The sequence below is a fragment of the Eutrigla gurnardus genome (assembly GCF_963514095.1).
Source record: "Eutrigla gurnardus genome assembly, chromosome: 4".
NCBI lineage: Eukaryota > Metazoa > Chordata > Actinopteri > Perciformes > Triglidae > Eutrigla > Eutrigla gurnardus.
Genome location: NC_139918.1, coordinates 24,206,846 through 24,223,774, shown reverse-complemented (window position 1 = coordinate 24,223,774; position 16,929 = coordinate 24,206,846). Strand labels below are relative to the sequence as shown.

Genomic DNA, 16,929 nt, shown 5'->3' with positions numbered 1-16,929 from the left:
ACGGATGTTTATCCCAGTGCTGTTTGATGACATCATCACCTTATTGAGCAGCAGTGGCGGCGATGGTGTGACAAAAGCGTTCCTCAGAATCATCTTCTTGTGTTTGAAAATGGATCGGAGTCGTTACATCGGCTCAGTGGTCCATCTGACTTTTATTGTGGAAATCATTTTGTTGCTAATCTGATAGATGCTATTGGTTAGCACCAACATAAGAAGCCTGTGGGAACCAATCAGGAGAGGAAGACCCTTCCTGCTGTTAAACACACGTCTTCTAGCCTTCACTAGTTTACACTTAGTCTGCTGATCTGGGACCAGGAAGCGATGAGTCTGCTGGCTGATCTGGGACCAGGAAGATATGAGTCTGCTGGCTAATCTGGGACCAGGAACCGATGAGTCTGCTGGCTAATCTGGGACCAGGAACCGATGAGTCTGCTGGCTGATCTGGGACCAGGAACCAATGAGTCTGCTGGCTGATCTGGGACCAGGAAGTGATGAGTCTGCTGGCTGATCTGGGACCAGGAACCGATGAGTCTGCTGGCTGATCTAGGACCAGGAACCGATGGATCTGACTATCACTGGATGACAGACATACTGGTTCCTGAGGACGGCTCTGACTACAACCTGCAGTATCTTTGTCTTTTCTTTTGTCTTTGTCCTGCTGAATGTCCTTGTTTATAAAGGACCTTAATATCCTGTCGCCATGGTAACAGTGTCCTGATGAACGAGTTGGGTTGAAAAGGAGCTCAGTGAACATCCATCCTGTCTGAACATGTAGAGTTTGTCCTGGAGGAGGGTTCAAGTTTATATTGTTAATGGTTACAAAACGGAGTTGTGATACATTGAAAATTACACCATAGATCCACGACTGGAAACATCCCGGAGCTTTCAGCTGCCTCCTGTGGTCTTCTTCAGGTGATGTCGTGAACATGTGACCCTGATGGAGGATGCCATGAAGCTTTTAGCTGTAGAGCGAACTCAACAAAACATTTTCTATTTAATGTGAACTCGGATGAAAGTCATGTTATTGATTTGGCCCTCTGATGTTATTGATCTGGCCCTCTGATGTTATTGATCTGGCCCTTTGATGTTATTGATTTGGCCCTCTGATGTTATTGATCTGGCCCTCTGCAGCCTGTCAGTTTGATGATTGATTGGTTTGTGGATCATTAAAGAGGTTTCCTGCGTGAACGTCTGATCTTTATTCACAGCAATAATAGTAATAGTTATTGATCAGTGATCAATTAAACTTCAACAGATAAATTATCAGAATGAAACAGCCAGACTTCGTCCTGGACTTAAATATCTTCTCATTTCCAGAATGAAAATGTTTTCTTTAAAAATCCAAGATGATGTGATCGAGGTTTGAGTGTCGTGATGCAGACGTCTTTGATTAATAACAATCGATATCAAGAGAAGCACTTTATTGATCAGAAGAGAAATCACATGACACATTTAATGGTGCATTCAAGTGACTGGTGACTCAAAGGGACGCCCTCGTATCTCCCAGGGAACTCCTGACTGAGCTGATCTGTGTTGGTCTGTGCTGGTCTGTGCTGGTCTGTGTTGGTCTGTGCTGGTCTGTGTTGGTCTGTTTAGCCATCACATGTTTTATACGCAGGTTAGAGTGTGGGTACCAGAATGCTAAATAGTACCAAATACTGGGCTTGAGTATTTGGGAGAGTCCAATTCTGGTCATTTTGACCTCACAATGTAAAATCACACCGTTCCATTAAAACGCACTTTGGCACTAAAACGTTTCCATTATTCAGAAACAATCTAAATCAATGGTTTGCTAAATAGCAAATTGAGTTTGAACAGGTTTCTGTGTATGCTGCCATCTAGTGGTCTGTTTGGTGAACCCATTAAATTAAGGTGGTGGTTGTACGCTGGCGTCCCCTCACAAACTCACGGTGTAAGAATGATGTGTCAGGTATTTTCTGTTGTCTTAATCTGACATTAATGTGGATGCAGAACCAACGTTTTGGACCGTACGCTGATGACCACGATGATGTCACGTTATGATGCACCAGGTGTGTGTGGTTCTTACAGGGACATCCAGGGGGCTGGTGGGGATGAAGCCGGGGTTTCCCTTCATTCAGCTGAAGTTTTCTGTGATCCGGTAGCATGAAAGCATGTCTCATATATTATGAAAAGTTACCATGGAGATTTATCCTGTGGAGCTGGCCTGCTTGAGACCAGGCTCAGATCCAGGATCTATAAATCTGGTCCTGGATCTCAGTCTCTTGTTGGGAAACCAACGTGTTCATTCCAGTTATTCCACTGCTCGTTACATGAAGCAGCCAGGAAGTAGCCTGCTAACTCATGCTAACTCTTACGATTTACAGACTGGAATGGTGATGTGAACCGTTCGGTACAGAGTTAGCATGTCATCTAGACAGAAGCAGGAAGTAGCAGCCATGGACATGTGATCATATAAGTACCATAGAAACAGACATTCACATTTATCAACACACTTCCAATTACTATATGTCTGAAAATATGCATATACGCATATCGTGCATTTGTGTTCACGAATGGCTGAGGTGTGCGGCACTTTAAATGTTGTTCTCGCAAGGAATTGTGGGGCGGCAACGGGATCTCCTTTCCTTTCGTGAAGGAAGGTCCATTGTATCCACTGCTAAAGGAGGTCTGAAAGGATCATTGGAGCTCCTTTCCTTTGCATTTAGAGAATTTAAACGGCTCTCATCATGGCGGCCACTTGTTTACTTGCAGGACGCTTCTTCAGTTAAGAACCTTCCTAAGCAAAAACGACGATTCAACCACAGCCTCTTTCTGTCAACTAGTGACCTGACTTCCTGCTGTTCTCCTGTCATAATTACTGGGGCCACTAGAGGTCACCGGGTCACCAACAGACCATCAGGAGGAGGAGTTGATTTAATCTGCTGTAACCTCACGTCCGGAGCACCTGAACGCACCTTTTACGCAGAATGGGCCCTCAGGTGTTCTGGGAATAGGTTTACCTGAGGACTTCTTCTGACAACACACCAAGCTCACACTCTGGACCTCCTTCTGGAGGTTCTCAGCATCAGTCACACCTGCACACGTCACCAGGTAGAAAACCCTCCAGTGAAGTCCACATCGGTCTGAATAAACACCATCATCCAGAGAATCTCTGCTGGACTTCAGTCTGGTCCTCGGGTCCCCCGCTGGGATCAGTGTCCTGAAGGTCCTGGAGGCCCTGGAGCAGCAGAAGCACCAGTCGCTCCCTCAGGCTCCGAATGCAGACCTTGACACCTGGACAGGTATGTTTTAACATTAATCTTTACAGAAATGTGTGTTTTATGATCTGATCATTCTGATTTAGTAGGCCTATTTGATGATCTTGACTGAGTCTGGTCTGGTTCTGGACTCACAGTGTCTCTGTGGGCTGGAAGCGGCTCTCCTCCCCGTCCAGGACACCGTGGTACATTCCGATCTCCTGCTCAAGACGCTGCTTGTTGTTCAGCAGCGTGTCGAAGTCGCGGCGCTGCTGCTCAATCTCCCCGTGCACGTCAGTGAGCTCCGCCTCCAGCTTGGAGACCACCGAGCCGAGGTTCTGCAGCTCCATGTCGTGCCAGTGCCGGGCGTCGCCCAGGGAGTTCTCCAGACCCCGTCTCTGTGGGACCACAACAGACACACCATGACACGTTAGTGAGACGGTTTACTGAGGGGGGTTACCAATCGGCGCGTGTCTTACCAGCGCTCTGATGGACTCTGTCTCGGCCTGCAGACTCTGGATCTTACAGCCAGTCTCGTTACACTCGGCCTTTAGTGCCTCCACCTGCTCCTCCTCTGGACTCAGTCTGCTGCTCACACTTGGCGCCTCCTGCAGGCAGACACAGGCACATCAGAGAACCGTCCACATGTGAGGACACCTGTCCAGGTGAGACGACCTCACCTTACACTCCAGGTAGCTGTCCGTCTCCGCCCGGTTCCTCTCTGTCACCTTCTCCCAATGGCTCCTGATGTAGGCCAGGATCTGGTCCAGACTGGTTTCTATGGGAGCATCGGGTTCATCAACCTCACGTCCTGCCATCTGACTGTAGAGGACTCGCACGTCCTGTGAGGACGGACGGACAGGAAGTACACAATCCTTAAACCTTTTACTGGTTTCATATTAATGATATTAATGGTTTTACTGGTTTCATATAATTGGTGGAAATGCTTTCAAGCATTTCCAACCTATGTTATCCTAATCTTTATTATTTTTTTTTTTCTTTTTATTATTCTTCTTCCGTACGTTTTTTGGTCGCCTCTAGCTTCTGCATACTTTCAGCTACAAAAACCATTCAACTATAAAAATGTTCAGCTTTTTCAGCTCTTTCCGGGACATCTTCAACATTTTTTCAGCCTTTCATACTTTTCATATTATTCAGCTTTTTCATATTTTTTTTTTCAATGCATTCCTATGGAGATCAGCCTAAAAACCTTTAACATCATCCTCTTTGAACTCCGACTAGTTTCACATACTTCCACCTACAGACTCCATTTAAACTTTAAACAATCTACAAGACTTTGAACTATAAAACTCTTACTCAGTTTTTTGATATCTTTTACAGTTTTTATATAATCACAATTTATGTTTTATGGTTTTTTCAGACCTCATCAGAGTTTATAATGGGTGTGTATTGCGCCTGCTAGAGTGCGTGACATCATCGTTAGAGTGTGAGAGCTCCTCGTCATACTTCAGATTTTTTTCCTTTCCAAACTCCTCCCGGCCACAATTTTCACTCTACACACGTGATCTTTTCCAATTTTGTAGACAAACTTGTCCTGTCTCTCACAATGTGCTCAAAAACTCTGTGACAGTTACAGAATTTGAACTAGCAACCTCTAAGTGCGGCCAAGTCTCTTTTGCTTCTCATTCGATCTAATGCAAATCGAGAAGCAGATTTTCAAAGAAATGCTGAAAATCACACATTTCTAACTCGCCCTAGCGTCCACATTTCTGACACTAGGAAAAAATAAAAGTCATCAGTGTCTTCAGCAGAGTCTTGTGGCGCTAACGGTGCGAAAATTTTGGCAATACGACTTTCGGTGTGAGCGTGAGAAGCTTTTGTTCGGACCCTCCGAAATGGAGGAATAGAGACAGGCTCTAGACAGTTACACAGGCGCGTAGATGGCTTTGATCTCTGTGGCTTTGATCTTTAGAAGTGACAGCAGGTGTGCTCTGATTGGCGGACAAGAGCGGCAGACAGGAGCAGTCAGTGGGATTTGTAGTTTTTTTTGTCAAACATCGTCTGCTCAAACATACTTTCACCTAGAAACTCCATTTAAACTGTAAAATGTATACACAAGTCTGTCTATCTCTCTCTGTCTCACTCTCTGTCTGTCTGACTACTACTACTACTACTTCTACTACTAGCCTACTACTGATACTACGTCCACTGCTCGTACTTGTACTAGTACTACTACTACTAGCCTACTACTGATACTATGTCCACTACTTGTAATAGTACTACTACTAATACTACTAGTACTAGCCTACTACTGATACTACCTCCACTACTTGTAGCAGTACTAGTACTACTACTACTACTACTACTTCTTCTACTAGCCTACTACTGATACTACTTCTAATACTTCTACTACTAGCCTACTACTGATACTTCCTCCACTACTTGTAGTAGTACTACTACTACTACTACTTCTTCTACTACTGATACTACGTCCACTACTTGAACTTGTACTAGTACTACTACTGATACTATGTCCACTACTTGTAATAGTACTACTAGTACTACTACTAGCCTACTACTGATACTACCTCTACTACTTGTAGTAGTACTAGTACTACTACTACGTCTACTACTGATACTACGTCCACTACTTGAACTTTTACTCGTACTACTACTCCTTTTGCTACTAGCCTACTACTGATACCATGTCCATTACTTGTACTTGTACTAGTACTAGTACTACTTCTAGTTTACTACTGATACTACCTCCACTACTTGTAGTAGTACTAGGACTACTACTACTAGTACTTCTACTTCTACTACTACTAATACTACTAATACTTGTACTAATATTACTAGTACTAGTAGTACTTCTACTTCTACTACTACTAATAATACTAATACTTGTACTAATATTACTAGTACTACTGCTAATACTACTGCTACTACTAATACTACTTTTACTAATAATACTAGTATTACTGCTACTACTACTACTACTGATACTACTCCTACTACTTCTATTAGTACCCTACTAATACTAAAAACAAAAAGAACATTCAAATATTAAAATGTTCAGCTCTTTATGGACATTTCAGCATGTCTTCAACATTTTTTTGCCTTTCATATTCTTTTCAAATATTCAGGTTTTTCATATTTGTTCAGCTATTTAGCTTATTTCATACATTTGCAGATATTAAGCTTTCTTAATATTATTTTCAAATATTTAGCTTTTTTCATAATTTTGCACATGTTCAGCTTTTTCAAAATTCTCTTCAACTATTCAGCTTTTTGAATATTCTCTTCAACTATTCAGCTTTTTCAAAATTCTCTTCTACTATTCAGCTTTTTGAATATTCTCTTCAACTATTCAGCTTTTTCAAACTTTTGCACATATTCAGCTTTTTTAATATTCTCTTCAGCTATTCAGCTTTTTCAAACTTTTGCACATATTCAGCTTTTTGAATATTCTCTTCAACTATTCAGCTTTTTCAAACTTTTGCACATATTCAGCTTTTTTGAATATTCTCTGGAAATATTCAGCTTTTTTAATATTTTCTTCAAATACTCTGCTTTTTTCATATTTTCTTCAAATATTCAGCTTTTTTTCAGTGTTGCTTCAGCATTAAAGCATTTCCACGTATTTCCGCAGGAAATGCATTTTCTAGTTGGTTTCATGTTATTGTTTTTTTCTGGTTTCATGTTACTGGTTTCATATCACTGGTTTCATGTTACTAGTTTCATAGAACCCGGGGGGAACCCAGAGAGAATCCTTAGAGAGATCCCAGGGGACCCTCCGAGAGAACCTAGAGAGAAGCCGGGGAAAGAACCCAAGGGGAACCCCAAGAGAACCCAGAGAGAGAACCCAAGGGGAATCCCCAAGAGAACCTAGGGAGAACCCAGAGAGAGAACCTGAGGGGAACCCCGAGAGAACCCGCAGAAAGAACCCAAAGGAAACCCCAAGAGAACCTAGCAAGAACCCGGTGAGAGAAGCCTTGGGGAACCTAGAGAGAACCTAGAGAGAACACTGAGGAAGAACCCAAAGGGAACCCAGAGAGAACCTAGAGAGAACCTAGAGAGAACCCGGTGAGAGAACCCTTGGGGAACCCAGAACCCAGTCTCATGGTTTAGATGCTGAGCTGTTAAATGTTCTGCCGTTAATCTGTGTTTTTTGTGAACAGAGTTTGGGGGTACCTGCTCGTGGTTTTGCTCCAAGTTCCGTAGCTCAGCTCTCATGTTCTCCATCTGATCCTCCAGCTCGGCCTTCGTCAAGTTGGCGTCGTCGATCACTTTGTAGAGAGAGCTGATCTCTTCCTCCACTGCCTTCCTGAACGGCTGCTCGTTCTCATACCTGCAGGACCCAGGTACATGTTACTGCTCCTGGTCTAAGTCTAACTTAAACTTGATCCAAATGAGGTCTAACATAAACCTGGTGTTAATGAACTGAGGTTTTACTTTAACTTGGTCGAACTGGGGATTAACTTAAACCTGGTCTAACTGAGGTTCAAATTAAAACCTGGTCTAAATGAGGTTTAACTCAAACCTGGTCGAACTGAGGTTTTACTTCAACCTGATTGAAGTGGGGATTAACTTAAACCTGGTCTAACTGAGGGTTAACTCAAACCTGGTCTAAATGAGGTTTAACTCAAACCTGGTCTAACTGAGGTTTAACTCAAACCTGCTGTAAATGAAGTTTAACTTTAACCTGGTCGAACTGGGGATTAATTTAAACCTGGTCTAACTGAGGTTTAACTCAAACCTAGTCTAAATGAGGTTTAATTTCAACCTGACCTAACCTGGTCTGCCTGAGGTTTAACTTTAACCTGGTCTAACCTGGTCTAACAGAAGTTTAACTTTGATCTGGTCTAACTGAGGTTTAACTTTAACCTGGTCTAACCAGGTCTAATTGAGGTTTAACTTTAACCTGGTCTAACCATGTCTAACTGAGGTTTAACTTTAACCTGGTCTAACATGGTCAAACTGAGGTTTAACTTTAACCTGGTCTCACCTGGTCTAACTGAGGTTTAACTTTAACCTGGTCTAACTGAGGATTAACTTTGATCTGGTCTAACTGAGGTTTACTTTAACCTGGTCTAACCAGGTCTAACTGAGGTTTAGCATTTACTTGGTCTCACCTGGTCTAACTGAGGTTTAACTTTGACCTGGTCTAAGTGAGGTTTAACTTTAACCTGATCTAACAAGGTCTAACTAAGGTTTAACTTTAACCTGGTCTCACGTGGTCTAACTGAGGTTTAACTTTGACCTGGTCTAACTGAGGTTTAACTTCGACCTGGTGTCACCTGGTCTAACCTGGACTAACTGAGGTTTAACTTTAACCTGATCTAGTCTTGTTAGACTTTAACCTGGTCTTACCTTGTTAGACTTTAACCTGGTCTAACCTTGTTAGGCTGTCTAACTAAGGTGAAGACTACAGTGATGTAATGAGTGATGTCACACTTCATATCTGACCTGTCCTTGAAGTCCTCGGCGTTGGCCTGGACGTTCTCCGTCTGCAGCATCAGCCGAGCGTTGTCCAGGATGGCTTCACTGACCTGCAGAACCGCAGGGAACCAGAGGACTGAGAGCACCTGCAGCCAGTAAGGGGCAGCATAGTAACACAACAACACCACAGGTCACTTGTACTCACCTGTCTGTAGACGTCCTCCCACTCCCTCCTGAGGGTCCCCCAGGCTCCGGCACTGGAGGCCTTGCGGTCCAGGCAGAGCCGGATCTGCTCCTCCAGCTGCTGGTTTAGCTGCTCTAGAGCTCTCACTTTGTCTCTGTACTCCATCAGGCAGGTGTTGAGTCCGGCCGCGGCGGTGCCGTGACCCGCCGCCCCGGCCCGGGGGAGTACCGGCGCCGCGCTGCTCCGCATCCCCTGCAGGAACACGCTGCTGATGCCCAGAGCCCGCCGGGACACCCGGGTCCCCAGGCAAGAGGCCCCTCCCATGGGGGGGGCCGAACCCACGAACACGCCGCGGGGGGCAGCGGTGACAGCCGTGCCGCCCCGTGGGCAGGAGGCTGGCGCCGGGCGCTCCGAGGACGGCTGTCCCAGGAAGGAGGAGCGGCGTCGGGGCAAAGGCATGATGATGCTCAGCAGCTTGCAGTGTCAAACCGCTCAGAGCCGCTCAGAGCTGGGATATATGGGAGGACGGCGTTCTGGAAACATGGCCGCCTTTGTTCAGGAGGCGTTTGTGTTGCTGCCGACAGGAAGCCTTTGTTCTCATGGAAACACAGAGTCAGCTGCATCAGCAGGGGGAGGGGGGTCAGGAAGAGTCCTGAACCAGAGAGGTCTCTCTGGTTCAGGACTCTTATACACATTTACACACACACACCCCACTCTCTGTAGTGTCTCGTTGTTGTTTCACTTCTCTAATCTGGTGTTTTTCAGGTTCTTTCTTTCACCACATGATCTCATGATATCAATCCAATGACAGAAACCAGACCAACAACTTCTGTCTGCTGATACCGAGACCAGAGACCAGCACGTCCAGAGTCAAGGCCAAGTACTGCTTTTTACTTCTACTTGAGTCATATTATTCTCCAGAAACAACGCTCTTACTTGAGTCCAGGTTACTGTACCACCTCTGATTACTCCCAACACCAAATCCAGATGAACCCCAGATTCTGGTCCTGGTCCTCATGTATCAACAGTGCGTAGAAAAGGCTAAAAATCATGTCTTATGAATCAGATGTAGAATGTACAAAAACATCTGTATTTATCAATCATGTGCACTGCGGTGGGACGCACACCAGTGCTGATAAATCCCACATGTTTGAACACACCATGCTCATAAACCTTTGGAGAAACACCCCCAATTAAGCATATGGTAACAAAATCTCCATTTACTCCTGTCCTCCTGTTCTAGTCCTGCTCCCATCCTCCTGTTCTAGTCCTGCTCTCGTCCTCCTGTTCTAGTCCTGCTCCCATCTCCTGTTCTAGTCCTGCTCCTGTCCTCCTGTTCTAGCCCTGCTCCTGTCCTCCTGTTCTAGTCCTGCTCCCGTCCTCCTGTTCTAGTCCTGATCCTGTCCTCCTGTTCTAGTCCTGCTCCTGTCCTCCTGTTCTATTCCTGTTTGAATGTAGACCTGATGCTTGTTCTTCTGTTCACTCTGTTTTTATGATTAGCTAATTTTGCAGTCTTTGTCTTAAACATGGGAAGAAACTGCTGCAATAACCTGACTGGTGCTGCGTTCAATGACCTTCAACACAGCTTCCTGGTTCATGTTAGTAGATATGGATCAGTCTTGTTATGGATTATTTGTCTGGACATTTGTACATTAAGGTTTGTTCATTTGAATTGATATAGTAATAATAGTATCATATGATAATAAAAGTACTAACCCTCTGTATTGATATGATGAGGTGTTTTGGACAGAACAACCAGCGGAGGAAGGAAGTGAAGAAACGAGTCAGACTGTTTTGATCAACTTCCTCTCGTTTCTCACGCAACTCTTTACACACTTCATTGTTGGTCATTGAACGTGTCGACACACTTCAGTCTGAAACGCAGAGACGCTTCACGTTTATTCACAGCAGCAGTAAACCGATGTACACCACAACAAAGCATCTGTTAGCATCTGTTAGCAGATAACTTCCCTGAATTATTCTTCATATGAAAAACCTTAAGACTTAAATCACATAATAACTAAGAGGATGATGCAACACAGCGAACATCTGAGGAAAACAGAGGTCACATAACCACGGTCTCCAATAACAGCAGCTAAAAATCACATTCAACATTCAGGCAAGTGAAAACAAGTCCTGGACTAAATCCCCCAAATGTCCTGGAACACTCCTGGAAAAGGTCCTGGAAGTATTCTGATGTTGAGACGATACATTCATGGTCTTAAAAGTACTAATACAACATCTCCGTGTATTAAACACAACTATTCTTAGTTTATACACAAAGGAAAACACAGTTATTAATATGATATCATATTTCTGCCCCCTAAATGTGACACACTGGCCCTTTAATGGTGGAGAATCGATGAAAGTGAGATGTCATCTGTCGACATCACAGTCGCCCGTGGCAAACAGGAAGTTGCAGTAGTCGAAGTGTTTACAGCGACAGTGCCTGTGAGGTGTCGCTGTCTGACACCACAGAGGCTCGGGTGGAGCTCCACGGACTCCGGCATGACTTGTTCAGCGGACTCTGACTGGCTGGCTGGCAGCTGCAGACTCGCAGCAGCTGCATGACGTCACGGCGGAAGCGCTCGCCCACGAAGGCGTAGAGGAAGGGATTGAGGCAGGCGTGCATGTAGGCCAGACACTTCAGCACCTGACCCACCTTGTCGAAGCGGTTCTGGGCCTCGCAGTCCGTCATGGTCATATTGGAGGCCTGCGCCGCCTGCATCACCAGCACACCAGTGTAGGGCAGCTGGGACACCACGAACACGGCCACCACGGCCAGGATGACGCGCATGGCTTTGTGCTTCTGGAAGTTGCGCGTCTTGAGCAGCTTGGCGATGATGATGCTGTAGCAGAACGTCATGACGATGAAGGGCACGCAGAAGCCCATGCTCACCTGCAGTGACAGCACCAGTATCTTGGTGCGGTTGCCCATGTGAGGCGGGTACACAAGCCTGCAGTTTACCCTGCATTTCGCCTGTGCGTCCACCTCGGCGATGGTGGCGAACACCAGTTCGGGCGTGGCGAGCAGCAGAGCCAGCAGCCACACCCCCACGCACACCACCCGGCTCCAGCGGCGGCGCTCCACCTTTGAGTTCTGGGCCTTGGTGGTCTGCACAATGACCACGTAGCGGTCGACGCTGATGCAGGTGAGCAGTAGCATGCTGCTGAACAGGTTCACCTTGTAGGGTGCGAAGTTTAGCTTGCAGAGGGTGGAGCCAAAGCTCCAACAATCCTGTGACGCCTCGGCGGCCCACAGCGGCAGTGTGACGAGGAACAGCAGGTCGGCGACTGCCAGGTTCAGCAGGTACACATCCGTCATGGTCTTCAGCCGCCGACGGAAGTTCAGGTAGATCCACACGACAGCCAGGTTTCCGACTCCGCCCACCACGGCGATGATCCAGAAGAGAGGCGGCTCAAAGTGACCCCTGAACATGCGCGATGACAAGCGTTCGCAGAACAGGTCATCGTAGTCCTGGTCTTCGTATTCCTCCTCAGGGGTGGGGGAGGGGCTGATGGAGGACAGGCCCTGACAAGCAGAGAGGACACACCTGCTGAAGGAGGTTCTAAGAGGTTCTACCATCAGGGTTCTGTGTTCTGACTTGACGTACAGCAGAAAACCTTGTATCTTGCAGAGGTTACAGTTGTGTTAAATCAATCAATAATCAGTGAAATTATTAATTACACAATGAGCAGGCAAATCAATAACTGACCATAAGTATTATCTGTGCATGTGAGGGATTTGTTACCTCTGTGGTGAACGCCATCGTGAAGTTATCCATGGAGGTCATGTTATCAGATTCTTTGTTTATGGCGAGGATGTCATTCAGTCACCTTAGCAAGAAACAGCAATGTATATTAAACAAACACTAATAAGAGCATAAGTACATTAAACAAACACTAATACGTACATCTGTACATTAAACAAACACTAATAAGAGCATAAGTACATTAAACAAACACTAATACGAACATATGTACATTAAACAAACACTAATAAGAACATAATTAATTAAACAAACACTAATAAGAACATATATACATTAAACAAACACTAATACGTACATATGTACATTAAACAAACGCTAATAAGAACATAAGTACATTAAACAAACACTAATACGTACATATGTACATTAAACAAACACTAATACGTACATATGTACATTAAACAAACACTAATAAGAACATAAGTACATTAAACAAACACTAATACGAACATATGTACATTAAACAAACACTAATACATACATATGTACATTAAACAAACACTAATAAGTACATATGTACATTAAACAAACACTAATAAGAGCATAAGTACATTAAACAAACACTAATAAGTACACAAATACATTAAACAAACACGAATAAGTACATAAGTACATTAAACAAACACTAATAAGACCAAAAGTACATTAAACAAACACTAATACGAACATATGTACATTAAACAAACACTAATAAGAGCATATGTACATTAAACAAATACTAATACGAACATATGTACATTAAACAAACACTAATAAGAACATAAGTACATTAAACAAACACTAATACGTACATATGTACAACAAACACTAATACGTACATATGTACATTAAACAAACACTAATACGTACATGTGTACATTAAACAAACACCAATTAGAGCATAAGCACATTAAACAAACACTAATACATACATGTGTACATTAAACAAACACTAATAAGAACATAAGTACATTAAACAAACACTAATACGTACATATGTACAACAAACACTAATACGTACATATGTACATTAAACAAACACTAATACGTACATGTGTACATTAAACAAACACTAATAAGAACATAAGTACATTAAACAAACACTAATACGTACATATGTACAACAAACACTAATACGTACATATGTACATTAAACAAACACTAATACGTACATGTGTACATTAAACAAACACCAATTAGAGCATAAGCACATTAAACAAACACTAATACATACATGTGTACATTAAACAAACACTAATAAGAACATAAGTACATTAAACAAACACTAATACGTACATATGTACAACAAACACTAATACGTACATATGTACATTAAACAAACACTAATACGTACATGTGTACATTAAACAAACACTAATAAGAACATAAGTACATTAAACAAACACTAATACGTACATATGTACAACAAACACTAATACGTACATATGTACATTAAACAAACACTAATACGTACATGTGTACATTAAACAAACACTAATTAGAGCATAAGCACATTAAACAAACACTAATACATACATGTGTACATTAAACAGACACTAATAAGAGCATAAGTACATTAAACAAACACTAATACTTACATATGTACATTAAACAAACACTAATACGTACATATGTACACTAATAAGAGCATAAGTACATTAAACAAACACTAATACTTACATATGTACATTAAACAAACACTAATACGTACATATGTACATTAAACAAACACTAATAAGTACATGTGTACATTAAACAAACACTAATAACAACATAAGTACATTAAACAAACACTAATAAGTACATAAGTACATTAAATAAACACTCATAAGTACATAAGTACATTTAATAAACACTAATAAGTACATACATCTAAAAATGAGACGGACAGATGCGGACTCACAGTCAGATGTGGACTCACAGTCAGATGTGGACTCAGACAGATGTGGACTCACGGTGGTCTCCCGTCTCACAGTGAAGCATCTTTGACTTCCTGTCAGTTAAACCTCAGCAACATTCAGACGAGTCAAAGCAGAAGTTCAAGGCAGAGGGAGGAGCTGATGAATTATGATTAACCCGTTCAACCTTCAGCTTCATTCCATCATTATTATTAGAATATTCCTCTTGACCCCTAAAGAACTAATGAACCCTGTGGTGTTAGTAGTAGTATTAGTACTAGTATTAGTAGTGGTGTTAGTAGTAGTAATAGGTGTTAGTAGTAGTATTAGTAGTGGTGCAGCTCTACCAAGAGTTAACAGTTATATCTGCTATAGTTACAGAAGACAGTAGGGATAGTGTTAACTTTTAACACTACACACTAGTGTTGTGTAACTTCAACACTGATCTGAGAGTTGCTGCAATTTTATCATCTCATCAAGTTTTAACACTTTTAAAAGAAAAAACAACAAACACGTTGAACACGAATGTCTGATTTAACTGTTCAGTGAGACAGAATCTTCTTCATGTGTTTCTAGATGACCCTGTATGTGTGTGACGACATCGAAACAGAAATCAGCCACATTGCGTGACAGCGTGTTCACACTGAACAGTGTTGCATGACAAGCTGCAACCACAGACACACACAACTTCCTGTCTTGTCAGAACAGGAAAAAACAACCTGGTCATGTGACGTGATTTCCTGTTCAAACTGCTCTTCTTCTTCTGCAGTTACCATGGTTACAAGTCAGGTATACCAATGAAAACAGATATGTATCTCATGAGGTTTTATTGATGATTGAGACAGAAAACATGGCAGACAGGAAGTGACATCACTTCTTCTTTAATCCTGACTTGGTGGTCTTTGATGCCACCTCGCTCCTTTCCACACTCTCCACCACGCCGACCGCCACCGCCACACTGCCGGAGAGAAGAGTCACAAGAATCATCAGATTATTACTATTATTATTATTATCATCATCATCATTATATAAATATATTATTATAATTTTGTTATTGTTATTTTAGAATGAATATTTTATTGTTATTCTATAATGATAATTATTGTGTTATTGAATTCATAATTATAAATAAAAAAATGTAAATACAAATTTTAAAAAAGGACCATATAATATTTGAAATATAATGATAAAATCACTTTTTTTCACTAAAAAATAACATCCATTTATTAATTTACAGAATTTTCAAACAGAAAATATTTGACAGTAAATAAACATTAAAATATTTTGATCCTTTTAATTCAAAAAGACAAGATCAAATATTGTGACAGTTTTCCTAAAAAAATAAATGTATTTGAGTCTCTTGTTATTAAACATGTAAAGCTATTTAATGTGTTTTCCAGTTGAATTAAATCATACTGAATCTGTTGAAACTTGTGTTTATATGAATGTTATTATTAACATGAGAAACATTAAAGTTATGGAACATATTGACTTCTATATGACTATTTTCATAGACAATGAGTCATGATGATGTCATGATGATGTCATGATGATGTCATGATGTGACCTGTCTCTCACCCAATGGGGCGAACTCCACGAAGGTCTCCACCACCATGGGCTTGGAGGGAAACAGCTGTACGATGGCGGCGTCTCCGCTCTTCAGCATCTTGGGGTTCTCCTCCAGCCTCTTGCCGCTGCGCCGGTCGATCTTCTGCGTCAGCTCGTTGAACTTGCACGCGATGTGGGCAGTGTGGCAATCGGTTACCGGGGCATAGCCGGCATGGATCTCACCTGGGTGGTTCAACACGATCACCTGACCACAGAACACACCGTTCACGCCACTGGACAACCCTCTTTTTTAATTTTTTTTTATTGGTTTATTTCAGGGACATTGCACACTGATCAACAGCCAAACTGTAAGTGAGCCAGAGTTAGCCAAAGAGGCTAGTTTTCATCTGTAGTCCTTGGCCAGATTTTCAAAAGGCAACCTAAAATTACAGAGATAAAAAGCATTCATCGTCATGTCAGGGAAAGATACAACAGATTCACCTTTCAAAATAAAAGCACGGAAACAAACCCGGGTAAGCAAGGCCACGAGGCTGGGGGTTCATATAAGACCCAGATCACACCTGGCCAACCTCACTTCCTCTCTCCATACGCAAATAAACAACCCGTCTCATAGCAGCTGGTCCAAGAGCCACCAAGTAGGATCTGTTAGTTTCACTTTCAGGGCCACAAATCTTCCTCAGAGTCTCTCAGCGCTAAAACCACATCAATGTTCATCTGGATCCTAAAGCACCTAAAGTCCAGATCTGGTGACGTAGCATTAAATACTGGGGAAGACTACTGATGGGGGGGGGGGTTGTTGTCTAAAGCTAACGTTGGTTTGTTGTCGAAAGCTAACGTTGGTTTTGTCACCTAAAGCTAACGTTGGTTTGTCGTCTAAAGCTAACGTTGGTTTTATTGTCCAAAGC

General features: G+C 42.6%; 2 protein-coding genes across 4 annotated transcripts; both read right to left on the bottom strand.

Moving 5' to 3' along the window:
- Positions 1-1,404: 1,404 nt before the first annotated feature.
- On the bottom strand, positions 1,405-10,528 carry bfsp2 (beaded filament structural protein 2, phakinin). The gene is made up of 7 exons (XM_084008724.1): positions 8,827-10,528; positions 8,649-8,731; positions 7,374-7,530; positions 3,899-4,060; positions 3,698-3,826; positions 3,375-3,616; positions 1,405-3,255 (listed from the first exon to the last, which is right to left on the bottom strand). Exons 1-7 carry the CDS (start codon positions 9,262-9,264, stop codon positions 3,174-3,176), a joined length of 1,293 nt encoding a protein of 430 aa, XP_083864850.1. The 5' UTR covers positions 9,265-10,528; the 3' UTR covers positions 1,405-3,173.
- Positions 10,529-10,673: 145 nt separating this feature from the next.
- On the bottom strand, positions 10,674-14,560 carry ccr9a (chemokine (C-C motif) receptor 9a). Of its 3 annotated transcripts, none has more exons than XM_084008725.1 (3): positions 14,461-14,560; positions 12,558-12,642; positions 10,674-12,337 (listed from the first exon to the last, which is right to left on the bottom strand). In XM_084008725.1, the coding sequence occupies exons 2-3, from the start codon at positions 12,597-12,599 to the stop codon at positions 11,240-11,242; spliced, it is 1,140 nt and encodes a 379-aa protein (XP_083864851.1). In that variant the 5' UTR covers positions 12,600-12,642; positions 14,461-14,560; the 3' UTR covers positions 10,674-11,239. The 3 variants fall into 3 exon arrangements, with proteins under 3 accessions (XP_083864851.1, XP_083864852.1, XP_083864853.1); XM_084008726.1 differs by having other exon boundaries at positions 14,479-14,542; XM_084008727.1 differs by lacking the exon at positions 14,461-14,560 and adding an exon at positions 14,428-14,446.
- Positions 14,561-16,929: the final 2,369 nt, after the last annotated feature.

Coding starts and splice junctions, on each gene's coding strand:
- bfsp2 (XM_084008724.1), bottom strand. CDS start 9,264: ATGCCTTTGCCCCGACGCCGCTCCTCCTTCCTGGGACAGCCGTCCTCG. Junction 8,732..8,826: donor GGGAGGACGTCTACAGACAG/GTGAGTACAAGT, acceptor GCGGTTCTGCAG/GTCAGTGAAGCCATCCTGGA. Junction 4,061..7,373: donor TGGAGCAAAACCACGAGCAG/GTACCCCCAAAC, acceptor CCGTCCTCACAG/GACGTGCGAGTCCTCTACAG.
- ccr9a (XM_084008725.1), bottom strand. CDS start 12,599: ATGACCTCCATGGATAACTTCACGATGGCGTTCACCACAGAG. Junction 12,338..12,557: donor CGATGGCGTTCACCACAGAG/GTAACAAATCCC, acceptor TCTGCTTGTCAG/GGCCTGTCCTCCATCAGCCC.